Genomic DNA, 19,835 nt, shown 5'->3' with positions numbered 1-19,835 from the left:
AATACATTTCAGAATTCTTCAAAGTAAAAAACATAACATTAAAATATATAATTTTATATATTACAAAAAAAATGCAATTATGAAGCAGTGTAAGCCAAAAAAAAAAAAAAAAACAGACATACATTTAACTTTTTAAGGTTATCTCCAGCTAGCCAAACCCTTAATGAATTTAAACATTTTCCAGCCAATAAATCCAGTTTTGGAAAACCTAAAATCTTGCATAGTTTTCATTATAAAACTGCATCATGAATATAGCGGTTTATGAATATTCGAGACCATAAAATAATTCTAAATAAAAGCGATAGAAACGTGTGGACAGAGTATGTTCCCATGTATGTCACCTTCTAAAAGGTAGAATGGTACTACCTTATAATGGTAGACTGAGAATATGAACTACAACAAACATCAGTGCTGTAAAAGACAAAATGGAATTGAATTAAGAGTAAAAGGGGAAAAGTGGTGATCTTATGAAGAAGTTTGATACAAATTTCTCATCTATGTGCAAAAACAATGAGGCTTTATTGAGGCAACCTCAATCACCTCATACAGATAAGAAAAAGGCACATTCAGGTTACAAAGCCACTTTAATTAGCTAAAATCATCGTTTTAGAATTGTGGATTATTCCTTAAATAATATCTGGGTCAATAGTCCAAGCTGTTGTAGTAATAAGATATACAATGTAACGGTCAAACAAAGCAAGTAAGTTATTGGGTTATTTATAACCCATATTTAAAAAACCCCATTAATAGGAATCAGAACCTTTATTTCTTGACTTCTTTTTACATTAACGACTCTATCATGAAGATATATATATATATATATTTTTTTTTTCTTCATAACAAACAAATAGGTTTCTTTAAGCATAATTGGAAAATGTTTGACACTTAAAAGAATGAACTCTGGGAAATGTCTTTGCCTAAACTAAGATACATTTTTCTCAGATGTCAATAAATCCAAAGTTCTGAAAATGTACTGCTGAGCTTAAAAAAAAATAGCTTCAAAAATAATCTTCTGAAAAGCATCAGCACCCCTTGTTTTTATGAAATATTTCTACATGAGTTTCTAGTACACCTGTACACATTGTTCATGGTTTTGAGGTCCGAGTACGTTTTGTGGGAGTGACCAGTGGTTCCAAGCCTCGCTTTGTGGAGGATTTGGGAGAGGCAGTCTGTGAAGGGGTGCCTTCCATCTTTCTTTGTGATCTTGTTAACACTTGGTCTTCCAACATCAGAGGTTTAACGTCCACATCCAAAGATTGTGATTCTAAATTATTAGGGCCTTTCTGAAACTCTGGTTTCTTTGTGTCAACTTTAATCAGACTTGCTTTTGTTTGCTGTGCCTTATCAGTTCCAGTTTTTATCAGTGTCTGTTTTTTACTCGAGGTGTTTTTTGAGGCATTTTCACTGATGGGTTTCTCCATTCTTGTAACTGCCTGCGACCTCTTTGGAGAAGCACCGTTTTTATGACACTGGTTCCCTTTCAAAGCTCGTTGTTTGAGGGCAGAGTTTGTTTTTGCCTTCTTGGTCAGAGATGAGATCCTCTGAACAACCACAGACTTTGACCCTTTACATGTCGGCAGTTTTTGTTGGTTGGCTTTCTTTGGAGTTATTGATGCCTTTAAACGAGCACCTTTGAAAGTTTTCTCTTTGCATTTCTTGTTTTGCTGAACCTGAAGCTTCTCACGCATGTTGGAATATTTCCGAAGTATTCTAGCACTGGCTGGATTTTTCGCACCGACTGCGGTCGAGGCCAGGCTCTCGGGAGTCTGTGCCGGTGTCACTCCAGCAAGACTCTGTGCCTTTGTACAGATTCGTGTGGCAGTTGTCTGTTCGTGCTTTACTTTGCTCCTCATCACAGAAATACCCTGACCTAAAGCTTTGGCAAGCAGCCTTTGATTCTTGGGGTTGTTCTTCACTGGTGATGCAATAGCAAACTTTTTCAGGTGCTTCTTCAACCGTTCGGCCTGGAGGCTTGGAAATATCCCATGAGAGGAACCCGCTCCTGCTGCCGAAGAGTGAAAGCACAACTGTGTTTCAGAAGGAAGTCTAGTGTTGATCTTCTTAACGATTACAAGCGATTTGGTTTCAGTTGATTGCAGGAACCACCTGCAGATACTGGACAAGTCAAAGGGCTTCATGAATAGCATTTGCACAGGGGATAACTTTTGTTGTTCCAATGGCCTTGACTTTCGTACTCTTCGTTTGCTTTTCCAGATTTCTTTGAGCCTATCTGCCTTGCTTTTGGGTTTTGGTGCAGGCTGACCCTCCTTGTCCATTGGAACCCAACTTTTGTGCATTTTATCAAACTTTGAATTTAAGCTTGAAATCAACTGCTGGTGTTCTTCCCCCCTTAGTGCCTCCAAAAATTTTGGGGGACTGCAGACAACAGGTTCGGTTGTCTGAAGACGGATGGATTCATCCGGCAATTTCAGTGAGCCTCTTATTTGGGACACCACATGCTTCTGCTTTTGGATTTTAAGTTTTGAACTCAAGGGGCTCTCTTCAGCTTCCCCACTCGAGGATGCTGAAACCTTTTGTTGTCTCAGAGAATGTTTACTAGGGGTTGTTGTTGAGCCACAGGTATTTTCAGTATTAGCTACATTCCCTCTTCTCAACGACATGCGTCCAGGGCTTTCTGATCCATCTATGACAGTAGATGTATTGTTACGGGGTTGTTCTGGAATTAAACTGGCACTGCTTCTTAAGGGCATGTGCCCATTGGCCTCGGTTTTTCTACAGGTAGTACTGGAGGTTGAACTGCCAGGCGGTTCACTGATGAAACTTTTAACAGGAGAGTCTTTAGTAACAGTCGGTTTAATTGAGTTAACAGTCCTGCTTCGTAGAGGCATATGTGTTACGGTCTCGGAAGATGTACACGACTCTCGGTTAGCTGCCTGCTCACTAAGAGAGCTGCTTTTTCTTAAAGGTGTCTGTCCTTGCTTCTCCGAATGGCGTTCTGTTGGACTGATTGACTTGCTACTTAAAGGCTCTTCAGTGTTATTTCTGCTCCTCAAAATCATATTTTCAGAGCTTGGTGGGGACTTCTTGACAGGTGAACAGGGTCCACTGACAGACAGCTCAATGGGACTACTTTTGTTTCTAAGTGGCATTTTTTCAATGCTTTCAGAGGCTTGATTGTTCAGTTTGTCGTGCTTTCCACTCTCTGGGGTGGAAGTGATGCTTACAGTCTCTGGAAGAACCTCAGGTGACAAAACATTTGGGAAATCATTATTCACTTTGATGCCTGGACTTTGATGCTCATCTCTCCCAACAGCGGCTGCGGTTCTTGATTTTGGCCTTGATTTGACCACATGATCCACAACCAGACTATTACAAGGTGCATCAGGGACCTCCGGTGCCGTTTCAAGAATCTCTACAGCTTTCAAATCAGACTCCTGCCCAGTGTGCACATTTGTTTCAGTAGAATGAGCCTTTGGGCTTTTATTATTGGCATGATCAACAAGTTCAGTAGCACCACAATTCGAGTCTTTCGTTACGTCAACACTGCCTTTACTTCTACTACGCAAGCATCTGTCTGAGGGCGCTGCATGTTTTGCATTCAAAACTTTTAAAGTATGCAGATCCTCTTCCTTTTCTTTACATTTTATAAGTGGTACAGCAGAGACTTCAGTCAGGCTGGACACCGCTGAGTCCCCTTGATTCCTCACTGGTAGTTCGGAAGAGTTTGCTTTGTCATGTATAACTTGTTCCTGAGAACCTCTATCCTCCTCAGTGTTTGCCTTTATTTCTGATGCCTCGCCTTGTTCCTGTACATCTGCTGCTGTCTCTACTTCCATGTTTTTTTTTATTTCCCTTTTGTTTCTCGGTTCTATGTCAGCTTCATCAGTCCAGAACTCTTTAACCATGTCAGGGGACACATTGATCAGTGATGGCTCCAATGATTTATCCTCACACTCACCCTTTCTTTCTGTACCACATACCACTTCTTCTGGCACAGACCCAATTTGGAAGTCAGATGTGTCTTTCTGTACAGTGAGTTCGGTTGTTTCTCTGCTTTCTTCTACCGGGTCCATGTGTTTCTCTGAGATCAAATCTGGTTGCATGGTTAATTCACTCTGATTACCTGACAGTTCATTGAATTTTTGGCCATTACTTTTAATCTTACCCGTTTGACTGGTTTCAACCATCAAACCCAGATTTGTTACTTGTACGACATCTCCTGGCATTTCATTCTCCACTACATCCTCCGATGGTAATTTTGGAATAACATTTTTCATGCAATCCCCTGCAAAAGGTGTGTTTACTAGAGGTACACTGCCAGACTTAGAAAGGACCTGCTTCAGAGTCACTGAGGTGTGCACATCTGGCATACGAGTTGGACAATTACCACTAGAATTGCCTATCGATTTACCAGCTAAGGTACGGACTGTTTTTAGTTCCAAGTACTCCTCCACATATCTGTGCCCCCTTGTGCTCTTTCGGGCATTCTGTCGTGGATGCAGTCGATTATGAGATTGAGGCTGACATTCTGTAATTGACTTTCTAATATAAACTAGGTCACAATGGCTATCCGGATCATTTACGAGACAACTTAAAGAACCATTCCTTTGTATAAGGCAAGAACCTTTTCTGCTTTTCCTGGCTGTTCTTGGAGAAATTGGTACAACAACATTTGAGGTCTTCTGAATTGTGGAGGGTTTAACAACAGCACCTTCATTATGTGCAAAGCACTTCTGTGTGCATTTCAACGAATCTGCATGATCAGACACCGCAGTACAAGTTGGCAAGCATTGCTCCGCACTGCATAGACACTTCTTTACAGAATTGCTACTTGGAATTTGCTTAATGCTTGAACATAACACTTTTTTTGCACCCAGATTATCAGTAGTAGTCTTTGTCATGACAAACAATTTTGTTGCAGAACTTGCATTTCCACACTCGAAACCTGTTCCACAAGATGATGACAAAACTTCCATTTTGCCAAGGTCTACTTGCTTTTCAGTCATTACCCGTGCAATACTGGAAACATCAGCCTTTAACACCTCTGCAGTAGGCTTTTGACTGTTTGTGACAACAGATGCCTCTTGAGTCTTAGTAATGCTTGCAGCAGCATCCACAGAGCACGTTCTCTCCGACTGCTGAGTCTCAGAGCTGGTTTCAAATGATGCATAACTGCAGCTGGTTGATGCTTGCTTCTCAGACAAATCTGGAGTGGGTGCTTTGCAATGGTTGGAAGCAGACACAGTCTTGACTTCGCTTTGTAAGAAGTCTAATGCATCTACTATTTGGCGCTGGTGGTGCAAACACAGCTTTGACATGAACTGTTCCAAAGTGTTCACAGACTGTAGATCTTTTACTTGAGCAAGACTCAGGTCGATGGAGTCCCTGAAAGACCAGACAAAATAAAAAATTATATAAGAGACACATTCTCAACTATATAACACTTAAATGTATGTGATAAACAAATAATATAAACCTGGTAAGAAGAAACAGTATATATCCTGATCTACCTTTTGACCAAATGCGTAGCTGGGCTGACAGGAGTATTCCTTAAAGATGTATGGCCTTTGTTCAAATTCTTAGTCGAAAGATCAAGAACTTCATCTAAAGAGACACAAGTCATTCATAACCAAGAAAAACCAATTTCCTTTTAACTAGAAGCTCTTTACATTTTTATAGGTCTATACTGCACCTTGCTCAATGTCCTCCACTTTGATCTTTCTCAGAGAAAGGTCCAGCGGTGCATCTTGGTCCACCATGATGAGCTTTTTCTGAACAGAAGCAACAGAGTCTATTTTGACAGCAGTGGATGAAGTGATACAGCTAGTTTTCAGAAGGCTTTGGTCCTTTTTTCCATTGTTCTGAAGGAAGTCCTGAGAGCAGTTGTTTCTTGAGGTATAACATGAAGCCAACTCATTAATCATCTTCTGCAAGAAGCCACAAGCCACCACAGGGATGTGTGGATCGGGAATTCTTGGCGTGTATTCTGTCGACAATTCAATTAGAAATTTTATTAAAATAAAGTAAACCATATAATAAAATAAACATCACAGTTGACAAGGACTTCATTTGAATGTCCAGGAAATAGGACACTTTAATAAGAACAGACTAGAAAGGAAATTTCAGGCTTGGGGTAAATAAAACTTTATTATAGCTCTGCTAAATGCGAATTAAAACTTGTGAGAGAATAATCGATATACTTACTCTGGACAGTATCTGTTACTACAGCAAAAGTTGCAGTCATTTCCATCACTATAACAACACCGTGTCTGGCCAATCATTTCCACACGAATGACTGACTATGTGTTGGTTTGCTCACCTTTCCGGTGTAACACTGCATTCAGGAATTCCTCTGACTGCCACTCAAGTCTGCTGATATTAGAGGGATCTTTACCTAGTAAAGGTTTTCCTCCACTTTCCACAATTTGTTTGTTGAGTGCAACTACATGTTCCTGGGAAAATACAAAGAGAATGAAGGGTGGAGGTGTGTTTTTAAATACTTAAGAGAGACACTTACAACTTAATTCATCTGAAAATGCTATCACTGAAAGCACTGTATCCACATGACTTAAATAGTTTAGCTAGTACAGGAAAAACCGATAGCGTAAGGTCAAATAGAAAAAAAAAAGATAAAAACGGTTCTTCCGAGGTGTCTTGACATATCAGAAAATGGGGGGAAAGTGTAAATGAAAAAAAAAAAAACTACCTTCACTTTTTCCCGTCTTAAGCAGCAGAAAAGACAATTTTCATCAAATGACGAATTTGACACACTTGCAGGCTTACAATCTGTGGATCCAAGAGAAGAGGCAAAATTCAACTGTGTGTGCAAGAAAGGGAACTTGGAGAGAAAAAAACACTACGAGTTTCACAGTCTAACTAGCTGTTTTGGCTAGCGTGACTGTCAAAGTAAAATGGAAACAGTGCCACCACCAGCTCAAGGGTGATTTTGTTTTGGTTGTATCTTTGGACCATTGCACATGAATATAATTGCACTTTATTTCAGAACGTTTTTTTAATGATACTTTGCATACCGTTTTAATCATGTAAGGTGGAAAATTCAGGTGAAGAATTCTGGAAGAGGTTTGAGTCTGTACCTCTGTCATGGTTTTGCTTTTTTCACGATGCTCCAACTTTATTATTCACACCTATACAGATCGCCCTCCGTTAGAATTAAAAATCTCTAACTTCTCCCCACCACCTCTTAAGAAAACTAAAATAAAGTGATTCTGAGGTAAACCAAATAATTTTGATATGGTTTTAAAAAGATTGAAAGCTCAAATCTCATTGGACGACCCATTTCATTGTGGAGTAACAACAAAACAAAAAAACAAAAAACAAAAAAAAAAACACTTGCTTTTCCGTGCCTGGTGTGAATAGCCCCATTGGGGATCTGCTTTTTAGTCAAATTGACATCAAACATCCAGGCTGATGTTTGCGTACAGTGTGAAAAGGCTTTTACAAGTGTGTCAATAATGCAAAACAGACAATATTTTCAGTTAAAGTGAGTTCATCATTGAATTCAGTGATGTCATCATCCAGCTCAGTTCAGTTTAAATAGTGTCTGTGCAATTGAGTGGACGATATCACTGGAAATTAAGTATTTACAACAAAAATGTTATTAGGTCAAAGAAAAAACAACCTACAGGTGAAGTCACGCAGTCTGTGACGGGCAAATGGTTGTGGTAATACAGTGCATTAGGAAGGACATCCAAATATTCACCTGTCGTTCATCGACCATCTTATCATCCATCAGACTCCGTTCCACATTTAAATACGGCTGTGGGGCTTCCCCTTATCCAAATAAAACTGTCTGTGTGACTGAGTTGAGGGTTACTGTCAGACGCAGTTTATCACAAGATGTTTCAACATTTCTAAAACTCACTAAGATGAAAACATTCACATATCGTTGCAGTGACATGCGGATTAAGAGTTAAGTGTCTATAATACAAGATGTGTGTAACAGCATTCAATTGGAATTCAAATGTATGGTAATCTGATTGCAGTTGCATTCAAAAGTATTTTAATTTCTGGCACTTTAAATGATCTTTAAAGTTTGATGGATTCCGATTGGCAGATTTTTTCATCAGTTGGAAATTAATGTTCGAAGAGTGACTGCAATGATTTTACAACAACATTTGTTGCCTGTCCAAATGATGGAAAACTTAAGACATGGTTTTGCCCATTAGAAAACGAGTGGCTTGTCAGATGAATTTGGTTTGCTAATTTCTGAGATCGTTTGATTTGCGCAAAGTGTTAAACGCAGACGGAAACCAGTTATAAAAACTGAATTTACTGTAATCTGTAATGAGGAAGGGAGTATTTAGTTGATTATGTTTAACAAAGGGTTTAAAAAAAATAGTGACCATTAGTTCCACCAACAATTAATTTATTTATTAATTGTGATAATGGCCAAAGCCATAAAGTAGACAATTAATCGCAATAACTACCACTACTAAAATTATTAAAACTTTATATGGAATCATAATCAAACACTATTTCTTCCATCTATTCATTTCAACAGTAAATCCCCTTTGTTCGCCAAAAAAATGTTTGTTTAATTTTCATTTGAATAAAAGATAAATGTAAATAGAAATAGCTTGCATTTAAATAATTAAACATCCTTAAATACAGTATCTGATAAAAATAAAAACATAAGATTTAAGTCTTAGTTCATGATAGCTCATTAATTAACACAGTTGGAACTTTTGATTTTAACAGCATTTTATGAAATAAAAGTATCTTAGATTATTGAATGTTCAGAATAATTTTTCTTCGGCAGTTTATATCAACTAATGAATTAACTAATGTTAACTAATGAAGTGTTACTGAACAAATAAAGAATCAAAAAACTTTAAAACAATATCAAGGACATGTTGTAGTCCAGATTATGTTGTTTGTTTGTTTGTTTGTGTTCAATGCCATTCCAGCTTTCTGTGGTTATTTTCATGGTGAGAAATATTATGGCTGAATTATATCATGGTTTTAGAATTTATTTTTGCTAAAAACTCCAAACTTGGCTAAACTTCTTTAAAAAAAACAACTCTTCAAAAGAATAAACTGAATAAAAAAAAATAAAAACAGCACAATCTAATAACACATGCTTAGGGGATAAAATGACTCGATGGAGAGATGTAGTCCAGATTAAAATGTAAACAGTTTGAAATGAGTAACCTATTAAGTCTAAATATTAAAGGGGTCATTGGATTCCCATGTTCCACAAGTTTATATGATTCTTTAGGGTCTTAATGAAAAGTCTGTAACAGTTTCATGAAATATATTTTATTTTTACTTTTTTTTTTTACTTTTCCAGGCCTGGAACTTGCCCTTTTAAAATTCCATGACTTTTCCAGGTTTTACATGACTGTATGAACCTTACAGCAGAGAGCACACAAGTATTCCTAAAATGCATTCAGAATTCAGAATAATGCATGTGTATATTCATTATCAGGATATATCCCATTACCGAATACCAGCACGTGTCTATTAAACACATAAGAACGGTCCATTTACATTGGCCAGAAAATGTGGCCAGCAGACAGAAACTCTCTGGATAAAACCTTTGTCTGGTGATAGCAAATCCAGTGCAATACAGTAAAATGTGTTTGATAATGGAGGCATGCAGAAGCTAGATGAATGTGGTTCACAATTTAATATTAAAGCATAACATGCAAATGATGAAGTATTTCTGAATTTCTAATTTCTGAACTTATGTTCCATCACACACAGAAACATACCTTTTAAAAGCCTGAGATCCTCCACCACTTGTGTTTCAAGAAACACTTCCAAGATATTGTCAAGACCTATTCAGAGAAGAAGAGAGATGTGTTTTAAGTAGTCTGACAGACTGAGACACAGTAAAACAAGTTTAATAATGATCAAGAACAACAACAGACCAATAAAAACAATCGCACAGTAATTAATTATTTGAAGTGAGAGTGAAAGAAGGAGATCACAAATTAAATGCCATTAAATGTAAGTAATGCATGTTTAATTCTTTCTGAGCTCGTAACTATCAATGCAACAACTGGATTTTCTGGTGAAATGACCTGCTTCTCTCTGGTGACTTACACTGAGTAACTCCAATAATTTAATTCATAACAGTAGTAATTACAGCAGAAATAAACTGACCCTTCGCAATTGACTGCAAGTTTGCAAACACCGATTACAAATATCAGAACATCCAATCCACAACTGATGCACAGACTGCAACTAAACACAAGCAAAACTAAACCTAACTATTAAGAGTATGTTAACAACTTACATTACTGATGTTTAAATGTGCAATCACACTGCACCAAAGACAAGGACTAATAAAGCATAACTATTTTAATTGATAATAGAGTACAACAAACGTCATAAACCCTTAGAATTTCTCTCAAGTATCCCTTAAAACCCAGTAAGTGCTACATAAAGCCCCTTAACTGTCATTTTCCTAAGGATAACATAAATATTGCCCACTTTATATGTTACACAGATTTTAATTTACGCATTTATTCACATATAAGCAATGATCAACTTACATACTGCTCATAATTAGCTCAACCGTCAGTGGATCACACTTGAGAGGAAATCTATATTCCATAATATTCATTCATTCTTGAATTTTCCTACGTTACCTGGAGTTGACTTGAAAAACGCACATAAATATATTGTTTTAATTGTGAGTCTATTGCGTTTATGTTTCTGCTCTTCATTCAGCTTATAAGAAACACTACTTCTATGAATTCATTTGGACTTTCAGCGTGAGAGCGCCCCCTTGCTTTGAGTATGAATGAAACACACTCTGAAAGGGAGTTTAGCGCTAAAATGTTTACACTGTTTTGGTTACGAATAAAAAGTCATGCATAGGGCTGGGTACCGACCTTCGATGCCTTTATGGTATCGAATGAAAAACTTTGATACTATGAGTACCGAAAAATTATTTATCTTTCGGGGCTAAATTTCGGTTCCAAGAGCCAAGCGGTCTTTTTTTTTTTTGCCAAGCGGCTGTGTCTGTGTGAGCTTGTAGGGGAGGATTTCTGAAGATACTCACAGTCACACAACACAAGTGGAGTTGTTTTTTCTCAAAACGTTTCCGTTTTACAATGCCAAAGAGGTCTAAAGTGTGGCTACACTTTATAAAAGTGAATGCCGATTCAGCAAAGTGCAACATATGCGATAAGAGTATTGCAACCAAAGCCACTGCGTGCTTTGAATGAGTGCGCACAAGCCCCGAATGCACACAAATTGTTTAAAACCCTTGAATCAGCAAGATTGAGAAACAAGTGTAAATGATGAACTACGATCTGTTTCACCCTTCAAGCGAGTGAACAACGTGAATCAAGTTAGGAATTTTACATCACTATTCACGATAGCCCATCAGATTGGAAAAAAACAATATCCCCAGGACGTGGGGCTAACGTGTTTGCGAGCCCTGCAGCTCAGATTTATCCAGTTTGTGAAACACTGGTTTCGTTAAATAAAATAAATGATTCTTTTAAAAGATCGACTCAAAACAATCTTCGGTCTCATCATATTTGCGTCGTCACGCGCATGACGCAGAGTTCTAGATACAGTCAAGATAACATTAGGTACCTACAACAAAAACATCTCAATAATAATCCTAACATTTTTGCTGTTTTTCAAACATGTTAATGTTGATCTGTTTTGCTTATGTTTTGATTTGTATTTATGTCAGTCAGTCAGTGAAATGTGTTCTGTTTTCAAAGTGAATTTCCTAAGTTTTATTTTATTAAATAACTTGAGGGTGAGTAAGATTATGACGTTCAGGATTTTTGTAAACTTTAATAAAAAAATGCCATTGTAGGCTAGCTATTGTACATTATACATCACTGTGATTTGAGCACATACAATAATATAAAGTATTTTAAGGTTGGATAAGTGCCGTGTTTGTTTGCAAAATTATGTTTTTTGTGCTACCCCAAAGTAACTACTGGCCCCTGCCGGAAAAATTCCTGATTATATGCAACACCCTAAAGTAATTCCCTAAAGTAAGGTGAAATTACTCCTTAAGGCTCATACTTAAAAGAAAAACTTGGTGAGAAAGGTGAAAAATCATGGTTGAACCCCTGAGGTCACATGGACTGTTTTACAGATGTACTTCATATGTTTCTGAGCACTGATTGTGTAAGGATCCTTGTGGTCTATAGAGAGTGACAGAGCTCTCGGATTTCAGCAAAAATATCTTAATTTGTGTTCTGAAGATGAAGAATAAATAAAAAAGGTGAAGAACGAAGGTTATGGGTTTGGAACGACATGAAGGCGACTAAATGACAGAATTTTTGGGGTGAACTATTCCTTTAAAGCATAACCGAAGCATCTTTAACCCCTTTCATGCTGCATGCTGGTCCCGGAAGATCGCCAGCGCGCCTTCTTTGAGAACACAAACACGTCCCGGGACCAATCCCAGGTTGGGGACCTAGTAATGTTGCAGGGTTCAGTCCCGGTAGGCACCCTGTGTGAACAAAAGCCAGAACCCTATGCCATCACGGATGTGTCGCAGGGATGACGTAGTTATAGTGCGACTCTTTGAGCGGGTATTTCAATAACACAACCCTGCAGTGCCTGAGGGGCTAGTCTGTGATTTAAACAGACAGTGGCTTTGGCGTAAAAAACTAAGATAAACAGAAATGTGCACAAACTGGACTGAAGCAGAGCCCACGGAGCTCCAAGAGCCTCAAGAGCCTCAAGTCTCAAGAGCGGCTCCATTCACAGTTAAATGTGCTAGGAGTTTAACACGTTTGGGAATGCGAAAGCCATATTTTGTACAATTTTACAGTATTTTATTTGATTAGTAGATGTTTGTAATACTGTTTTCACAGAAGCTGGATTCTTTCACCAAAATAAAAGCTCAAGGGTTTATCATCTTTAAACCAGAACTAATTCCCAAAATATGTCCACTGTTACATTACAAGAGTATCCTACTGATCCAGGGACATCTAAAAATGTATTTAAAGATAATATGATAATGCCGTGTAGTCCATAACAGCCTACTATATACAGCCAGTTTTACTCACTGAAATAATTATGTGTCATAAAATTATCACTTCTTAATTGTATTGAGTCTATACAGATATTGTAGAGTTGTGCATTCATTTGAGTGAAGACAGATATTATAAGAGTGTCTTGATGGAGCAGGAGAAGCAGATAACATGATCACATGTTTACATTTATTAATTTAACAGACGCTTTTTTCCAAAGCGACTTACAAATGAGGACAGTGGGAGCAATCAAAAACAACAAAAAGAGCAATAATATAAAATAATAATAATAATAATAATAATATAAAATCAAATATTTAAAAAAAATTAATGAATAGCTAATTACTACATAGAAATAAAAATGTAAAGACTTATATTATATTGCACAAATATTATAAACCGCTCATCTAAGTAATTGGGAATCATGTAAGAATTAAAATAAAATAGAGCACATTTTATTTATCTATTATAACATGTAGGTTTGTTCACTTGGCCGTTTCCTTATTAAAAGTCCAGAAATTTGTCAATTTTTTCGTCGGATGTTTTTTTTTTATATATATATATTACGTCATTACGTTGCCATCTTGCTGCCAGCCAATCGCTGTACTGCTGGTCGTGGTTTCGCGTATCGATACATAACCCCTATTAAACCGACCCATGAACGCGCAGTTATCTCACATTACTAAATCCAGTCATACTAATAATAAACAGCAGTTGCGTTCAAAGACCCAAATTAGCCAGATCCTGATTAGCGCGATGATATCATCTTGGATGTACAAGCGCCGTTTGATAAAACAGTTTACCAAATAAGTCCGGCTTTTTTCAATAAGTCTGACTAATTTTGAACCAAATCTGCTGACAATAAGTCAAACTCAAAGAAATAAGCCTTGCTTATTTGGTAATCTTGTTTTTTGTTTTATTAAAACAGGCCCCTGCTCCTTATCAGTCATGACTTTGATCTGTCAATCACACTCGTACTGCACTACACGTGAGCGCGCATTAAAAAACAACAACTTTCAAACGGACGCGAGCGCGCACAGACCAAACACTAACGTTACGCAAAACTCTAACGTTATATGAATCGCGATATCTTGCCGAGAAACGGGCCGAGTGTCGCATAGGTAGGTGATAGATCACCGCAGGGTTGATCTGCGAGGATTACTCGATGAACGAAAGGCGAAGATGAGCGGAGTTTATCCGATTCTGACGGTTAGCGTTAGCATGCTAGCTGCAGGAATTAGAACTCGCATTTCTGTTAAACCAGCGTGAACAAAGAAAGTTAGTTTTTTGCTCTTACCCACGCCGTGGATGAGTTCAGACCTCCATCTGTCTGCGTCGCGGCGAATAATGAACCTCTCATTCGCGCAGACCCGCTTCGCGCACCAACTCGCCATTTTACTGCGAGTCAACACGGGAGCGCGCACGCAGCGGCTCGGAGTGACGTCATGGCATGCGCGTTTTTTCTTTCAGTGGCGGTCGGACAGTACCACCTGCTGTATGCGGTAAACAATGTGTAGAAATTATTGTTTTTATGCATTTATTAAACTCAAGATAGTAATGCCAGATATAAGTATGCTGTTCGTTTTATATCTAGAACCGAGCAAGCCATGACGGCTGACTCTATGGCCAGCAAAATGATGAGCAACAATATTACTGACTTTTGGAAGGAGGTGAGATCCCTCAATAACTGTAAATCTTCCCTTCCTTGTACTGTTGAAGGAGTCTCCGGAGAAGATAATGTTGTTGAAATATGGAGACAGCACTATAGCTCCCTCTTTAATTGTTTAAAACATGATCCACACGTGGAGGACTCTGCTATCAGTAATGAATCAATAAGTATTCTGACACATGAGGTATTTGGTGCCATATGGAATTTACCTAACAATAAAGCATGTGGTATGGATTCAATAACTGCAGAGCATCTGAAAAATGCCAGTCTTAGGCTTGCTTCCCTCTTAGCGATCAACTTTACTGGTTTGTTGATCCATGGCATACTTCCAGATTCAATGCCATCTATTCTGCTTGTCCCAGTTATTAAGGACAAAACTGGAAAAGTTGGCTGCCTGGATAATTATAGACCGATAGCATTGGCCAGTATTTTATCCAAGGTAATGGAAAGAATCCTCCTTGATAGAGTGAGTGGGTATATCTCTTCCCTGGATACTCAGTTTGGATTTAAGCCAAACCATGGCACAGACATGTGTATTTATGTTCTTTTAAGGAAATAGTGGATTTGTATAATTCAAAAAATTCCACTATTCTCATGTGTTTTATTGATACCTCCAAAGCATTTGATCGCGTGAATCACAAACAGCTTTTTATTAAGCTAAAGCAAAGGGGAGTCCCTGGGTATATTGTGAGGGTTCTTGGCTATTGGTATGCCCACCAGCAGATGCATATCAAATGGGGGGGTAGTATATCCACCCCCTTTAGAGTGTCCAATGGTGTTAGGCAGGGAGGAATCTTGTCCCCCGTCTTATTTAATTTATATATGGATGAACTGTCAAGGAGACTTAATGGTTGCAGCACTGGCTGTATGATTGGTGGCATGCTGGTGAATCATCTTATGTATGCAGATGACCTTGTTACTTTTAGTCCGAGTAGTGCTGGGCAGCAGGAGCTTCTTAATATATGCTCTGAATATGGGGTGGAATTTGATATAAAATACAATTCCAGCAAAAGTGCTGTTTTAATATGCAGAACGAAACAGGATAAATTGCTTAATTTTCCTGTGTTCATGCTAGCCAATAATTGTCTTGAGGTCTGCAAAAAGATTAAGTACCTTGGTCATTGTATTGCAGATGATATGAATGATGATGATGACATATACAGACAGTGTTATAAGTTATATGCACAGGCAAACACCATAGCACGTAAGTTTAGTTACTGTTCTACTCGAGTTAAAGTGGCTCTGTTCAAAGCTTACTGTACACCTCTCTATATAGCCCATCTGTGGTCTTCCTTCAAAAAAATCTACCATGCAGAAGTTACAAGTTGCCTACAATGATGCAATGAGAATTTTACCCAAGGTTCCCAGAGGAGGGAGTGCTAGTCAGATGTTTGTATCTGTAGGAGTAACCCCACTGAAAGCACTTTTAAGACATTTTATGTTTAAATTTATGCAACGTCTGGATGAATCTACTAACAGTATCATGGTGGCACTCTCAAATCCCTTAGTGAGTTGCTACAGGTACACATCCAGACTGAGAGTGCATTGGCTGAAATGTCTGTATGTATTTTAATTATTAGGGCCCGAGCACCGAGGTGCGAGGACCCTCTTGTATCTGCTTCGTTTTTTATTAGGGCCCGAGCACCGATGGTGTGAGGACCCTATTGGAATTGCTCCGTTTATTATTATTATTATTCCGCTTCTCCAAAATGAATCGCATTTTTGAGGGCCTAAACATGCTCAAAAAGTCACCAAATTTTGCACACGCCTCCGAACTGGCGAAAATTTACGTCTGATATGGGTTTCAGAAGTGGGCGTGTTAAAATGGCTCGACAGCGCCACCTATGCACGTTCAGCGGTGTGCGCCTCGAGCTACATTTCACGTACATGTATGAAAATTGGTACACACATGTAACACACCAATACCTACAAAAAAGACTCTTGGAGCAAAATTCTAAAACCAACAGGAAGTCGGTTATTTGTAATATTATGAGCAAATTTTGTGTAATTTTGGTCATTTCCATACGTTGTATTTTAACGAACTCCTCCTAGAGATTTCTTCAAATCAACACCAAATTTGGTGTGCCTAATCTAAAGGCCTTTGCGATGTTAAATTGCGAAGATCTTGAGTTTTCGTTGAAGGGCGTGTCCGTGGCGGCCTGGCGAATTTCGATGATTCGCCATGAAAAATGAAGTTGCTATAACTCAGACATACAATGTCCAATCTGCCCCAAACTTCACATGTTTGATGAGACTCCTGTCCTGAACAGATTGACATGCCCATATTCAGTTTTAGTCATAGCGCCACCTATTGGAAACAGGAAGTGACATATTTTACGCTGCGACGAACTACTCCTAGAAATTTTATGACATCAATGTCTTTTTTGTGGTCAGTCTAATCTAAAGGCCTGTGCGATGTTCAGTTGTGAAGATCTTGAGTTTTCGTTATAAGGCTTGTTCATGGCACCGCGACGAAGTTCGATGTCTCGCCATGGGAATAAAAGATGTTATAACTCAGGCATAAAATGTCCGATCTTCCCCAAACTTCACATGTATGATAAGAGTCCTGACCTGAACAGATCTGCAGGCCAATATTCCACCGGGTGTGGCAGAATGGCTCGATAGCGCCACCTATACACATTCAACGGAGTGTGCCTCGAGCTATGTTTCACGTACATGTACAAAAATTGGTACACACATGTAACTCACCAACATCTACAAAAAAGTCTCTTGGTACGAAATCCGAATCCCAACAGGAAGTTGGTTATTTTGAATTTTCCCTGCAAAATTGGTGTTGTTTTTGCCATTTTCAGGGGTTGTACTTTAACGAACTCCTCCAAGAGATTTATTCAGATCAACACCAAACTTGGTCAGTGTAATCTTAAGCCCTTTGCCATGGTAAATTGCGAAGGAATTGAGGTTTCGTTATAGGGCGTGTCCATGGCGGCCTGACAAATTTCGATGATTCGCCATGAAAAATGATGGTGCTATAACTCACACATACAATGTCCAATCCGCCTCAAACTTCACATTTTTGATAAGACTCTTCACCTGAACAGATCTACATGCCAATATTCAGTTATAGTCATAGCGCCACCTATTGGCAACTGGAAGTGACATATTTTACACTGTGACAAACTACTCCTAGAAATTTTATGACATCAATGTCTTTTTTGTGGTCAGTCTAATCTAAAGACCTGTGTGATGTTAAGTTGTGAAGATCTTGAGTTTTTGTTAAAAGGCATGTCCATGTCGCCATGACGAAGTTTGATGTCTCGCCATGGGAATAAAAGATGTTATAACTCAGGCATAAAATGTCTGATCTTGCCCAAACTTCACATGTGTGATAAGGGTCCTGGCTTGAACACATCTGAAGGCCAATATTCCATTATAACGATAGCGCCACCTGCTGGCAACGGTAAGATTGGCACATATATGGGATATACTTTGATATATTCCACTTATATTTAGGACATTAAATGCATATTTCTCAACGTTCACCTTTTTACTAAAGCCACACGATGGCGGTGAGCCCGGGTGCGAGGGCCCGTTCATCGCTGCTTGCAGCTTTAATTATTATTATTCTTCTTCTTCTTCTTCTCCCGAATGAATCGCATTTTTGAGGGCTTTAACATGCTCAAAAAGTCATGAAACTTTGCACACGCGTCAAACCTGGTGAAAATTTTCGTCTGATATAGGATTCAGAAGAGGGTGTGGCAAAATGGCTCGACAGCGCCACCTATACCAAGAAAATCAACAGCCTTCCAGCTATGTTTCACGTGCATGCACGAAAATTGGCACACATATGTAACACACCAATACCTACAAAAAAGACTCTTGGAGCGAAATTCTAAACCCAACAGGAAGTCGGTTATTTTTAATATTATGAGCATATTTTGTGTAATTTTGGTCATTTCCATGTGTTGTATTTTAACGAACTCCTCCTAGAGAGTTCTTCAAATCAACACCAAATTTGGTATGCCTAATCTAAAGGCCTTTGCGATGTTAAATTGCGAAGATCTTGAGTTTTCGTTGAAGGGCGTGTCCGTGGCGGCCTGGCGAATTTCGATGATTCGCCATGAAAAATGAAGTTGCTATAACTCAGACATACAATGATCAATCTGCCCCAAACTTCACATGTTTGATGAGACTCCGAACCTGAACAGATCTACATGCCCATATTCAGTTATAGTCATAGCGCCACCTATTGGCAACAGGAAGTGACATATTTTACGCTGCGACGAACTACTCCTAGAAATTTTATGACATCAATGTCTTTTTTGTGGTCAGTCTAATCTAAAGGCCTGTGCGATGTTCAGTTGTGAAGATCTTGAGTTTTCGTTAAAAGGCTTGTTCATGGCGCCGCGACAAAGTTCGATGTCTCGCCATGGGAATAAAAGAAGTTATAACTCAGGCATAAAATGTCCGATCTTCCCCAAACTTCACATGTGTGATAACAGTCCTGGCCTGAACAGATCTGCAGGCCAATATTCCACCGGGTGTGGCAGAATGGCTCTATAGCGCCACCTATACACTTTCAACGGAGTGCGCCTCGAGCTATGTTTCACGTACATGTACAAAAAATCGGTACACACATGTAACACACCAATATCTACAAAAAAGTCTCTTGGTACGAAATCCGAATCCCAACAGGAAGTCAGTTATTTCGAATTTTCTCTGCAAAATTAGTGTTGTTTTTGCCATTTTCAGGGGTTGTACTTTAACGAACTCCTCCTAGAGATTTATTCAGATCAACACCAAACTTGGTCAGTGTAATCTAAAGCCCTTTGCGATAATAAATTGTAAAGGACTTGAGGTTTCGTTAAAGGGCGGGTCCATGGCGGCCTGACAAATTTCGATGTTTCGCCATGAAAAAGGAAGTTGCTGTAACTCAGACATACAATGACCAATCTGCCCCAAACTTCACATGTTGGATAAGACTCTTGACCTGAACAGATCTACATGCCAATATTCAGTTATAGTCATAGCGCCACCTATTGGCAACAGGAAGTTACATATTTTACACTGCGACAAACTACTCCTAGAAATTTTATGGCATCAATGTATTTTTTGTGGTCAGTCTAATCTAAAGACCTGTGTGATGTTTAGTTGTGAAGATCTTGAGTTTTTGTTAAAAGGTGTGTCCATGGCGCCGTGATGAAGTTCGATGTCTCACCATGGGAATAAAAGATGTTATAACTCAGGCATAAAATGTCCGATCTTGC

At 38.6% G+C, this 19,835-nt stretch overlaps 1 protein-coding gene across 3 annotated transcripts; it reads right to left on the bottom strand.

The window, feature by feature from the left end:
• Positions 1–494: 494 nt before the first annotated feature.
• On the bottom strand, positions 495–14,384 carry LOC113057421 (uncharacterized). 3 transcript variants are annotated; one of them, XM_026224823.1, is made up of 7 exons: positions 14,239–14,384; positions 9,696–9,761; positions 6,668–6,747; positions 6,281–6,413; positions 5,654–5,947; positions 5,472–5,565; positions 495–5,346 (listed from the first exon to the last, which is right to left on the bottom strand). In XM_026224823.1, the coding sequence occupies exons 1-7, from the start codon at positions 14,333–14,335 to the stop codon at positions 1,086–1,088; spliced, it is 5,025 nt and encodes a 1,674-aa protein (XP_026080608.1). In that variant the 5' UTR covers positions 14,336–14,384; the 3' UTR covers positions 495–1,085. The 3 variants fall into 3 exon arrangements, with proteins under 3 accessions (XP_026080608.1, XP_026080609.1, XP_026080610.1); XM_026224824.1 differs by lacking the exon at positions 6,668–6,747 and having other exon boundaries at positions 6,166–6,413; positions 14,239–14,307; XM_026224825.1 differs by lacking the exons at positions 9,696–9,761; positions 14,239–14,384 and having other exon boundaries at positions 6,166–6,413; positions 6,668–6,680.
• Between the last annotated feature and the right edge of the window lie 5,451 nt (positions 14,385–19,835).

The sequence above is a fragment of the Carassius auratus genome, chromosome 38 (genome assembly GCF_003368295.1).
Source record: "Carassius auratus strain Wakin chromosome 38, ASM336829v1, whole genome shotgun sequence".
Classification (NCBI taxonomy): Eukaryota; Metazoa; Chordata; class Actinopteri; order Cypriniformes; family Cyprinidae; genus Carassius; species Carassius auratus.
The sequence above is the reverse complement of the archived record's forward strand: the minus strand, read 5'-3'. Positions and strand labels throughout refer to the sequence as shown.

Excerpts from the sequence above, each read along its gene's own strand:
- LOC113057421 (XM_026224823.1), bottom strand. The coding sequence starts at position 14,335 with ATGGCGAGTTGGTGCGCGAAGCGGGTCTGCGCGAATGAGAGGTTCATT. Across the intron at positions 6,748-9,695 it reads GGATCTCAGGCTTTTAAAAG|ATTGTAAGCCTGCAAGTGTG; the intron begins GTATGTTTCTGT and ends TTGGATCCACAG. Across the intron at positions 5,566-5,653 it reads AGTGGAGGACATTGAGCAAG|ATGAAGTTCTTGATCTTTCG; the intron begins GTGCAGTATAGA and ends GTGTCTCTTTAG.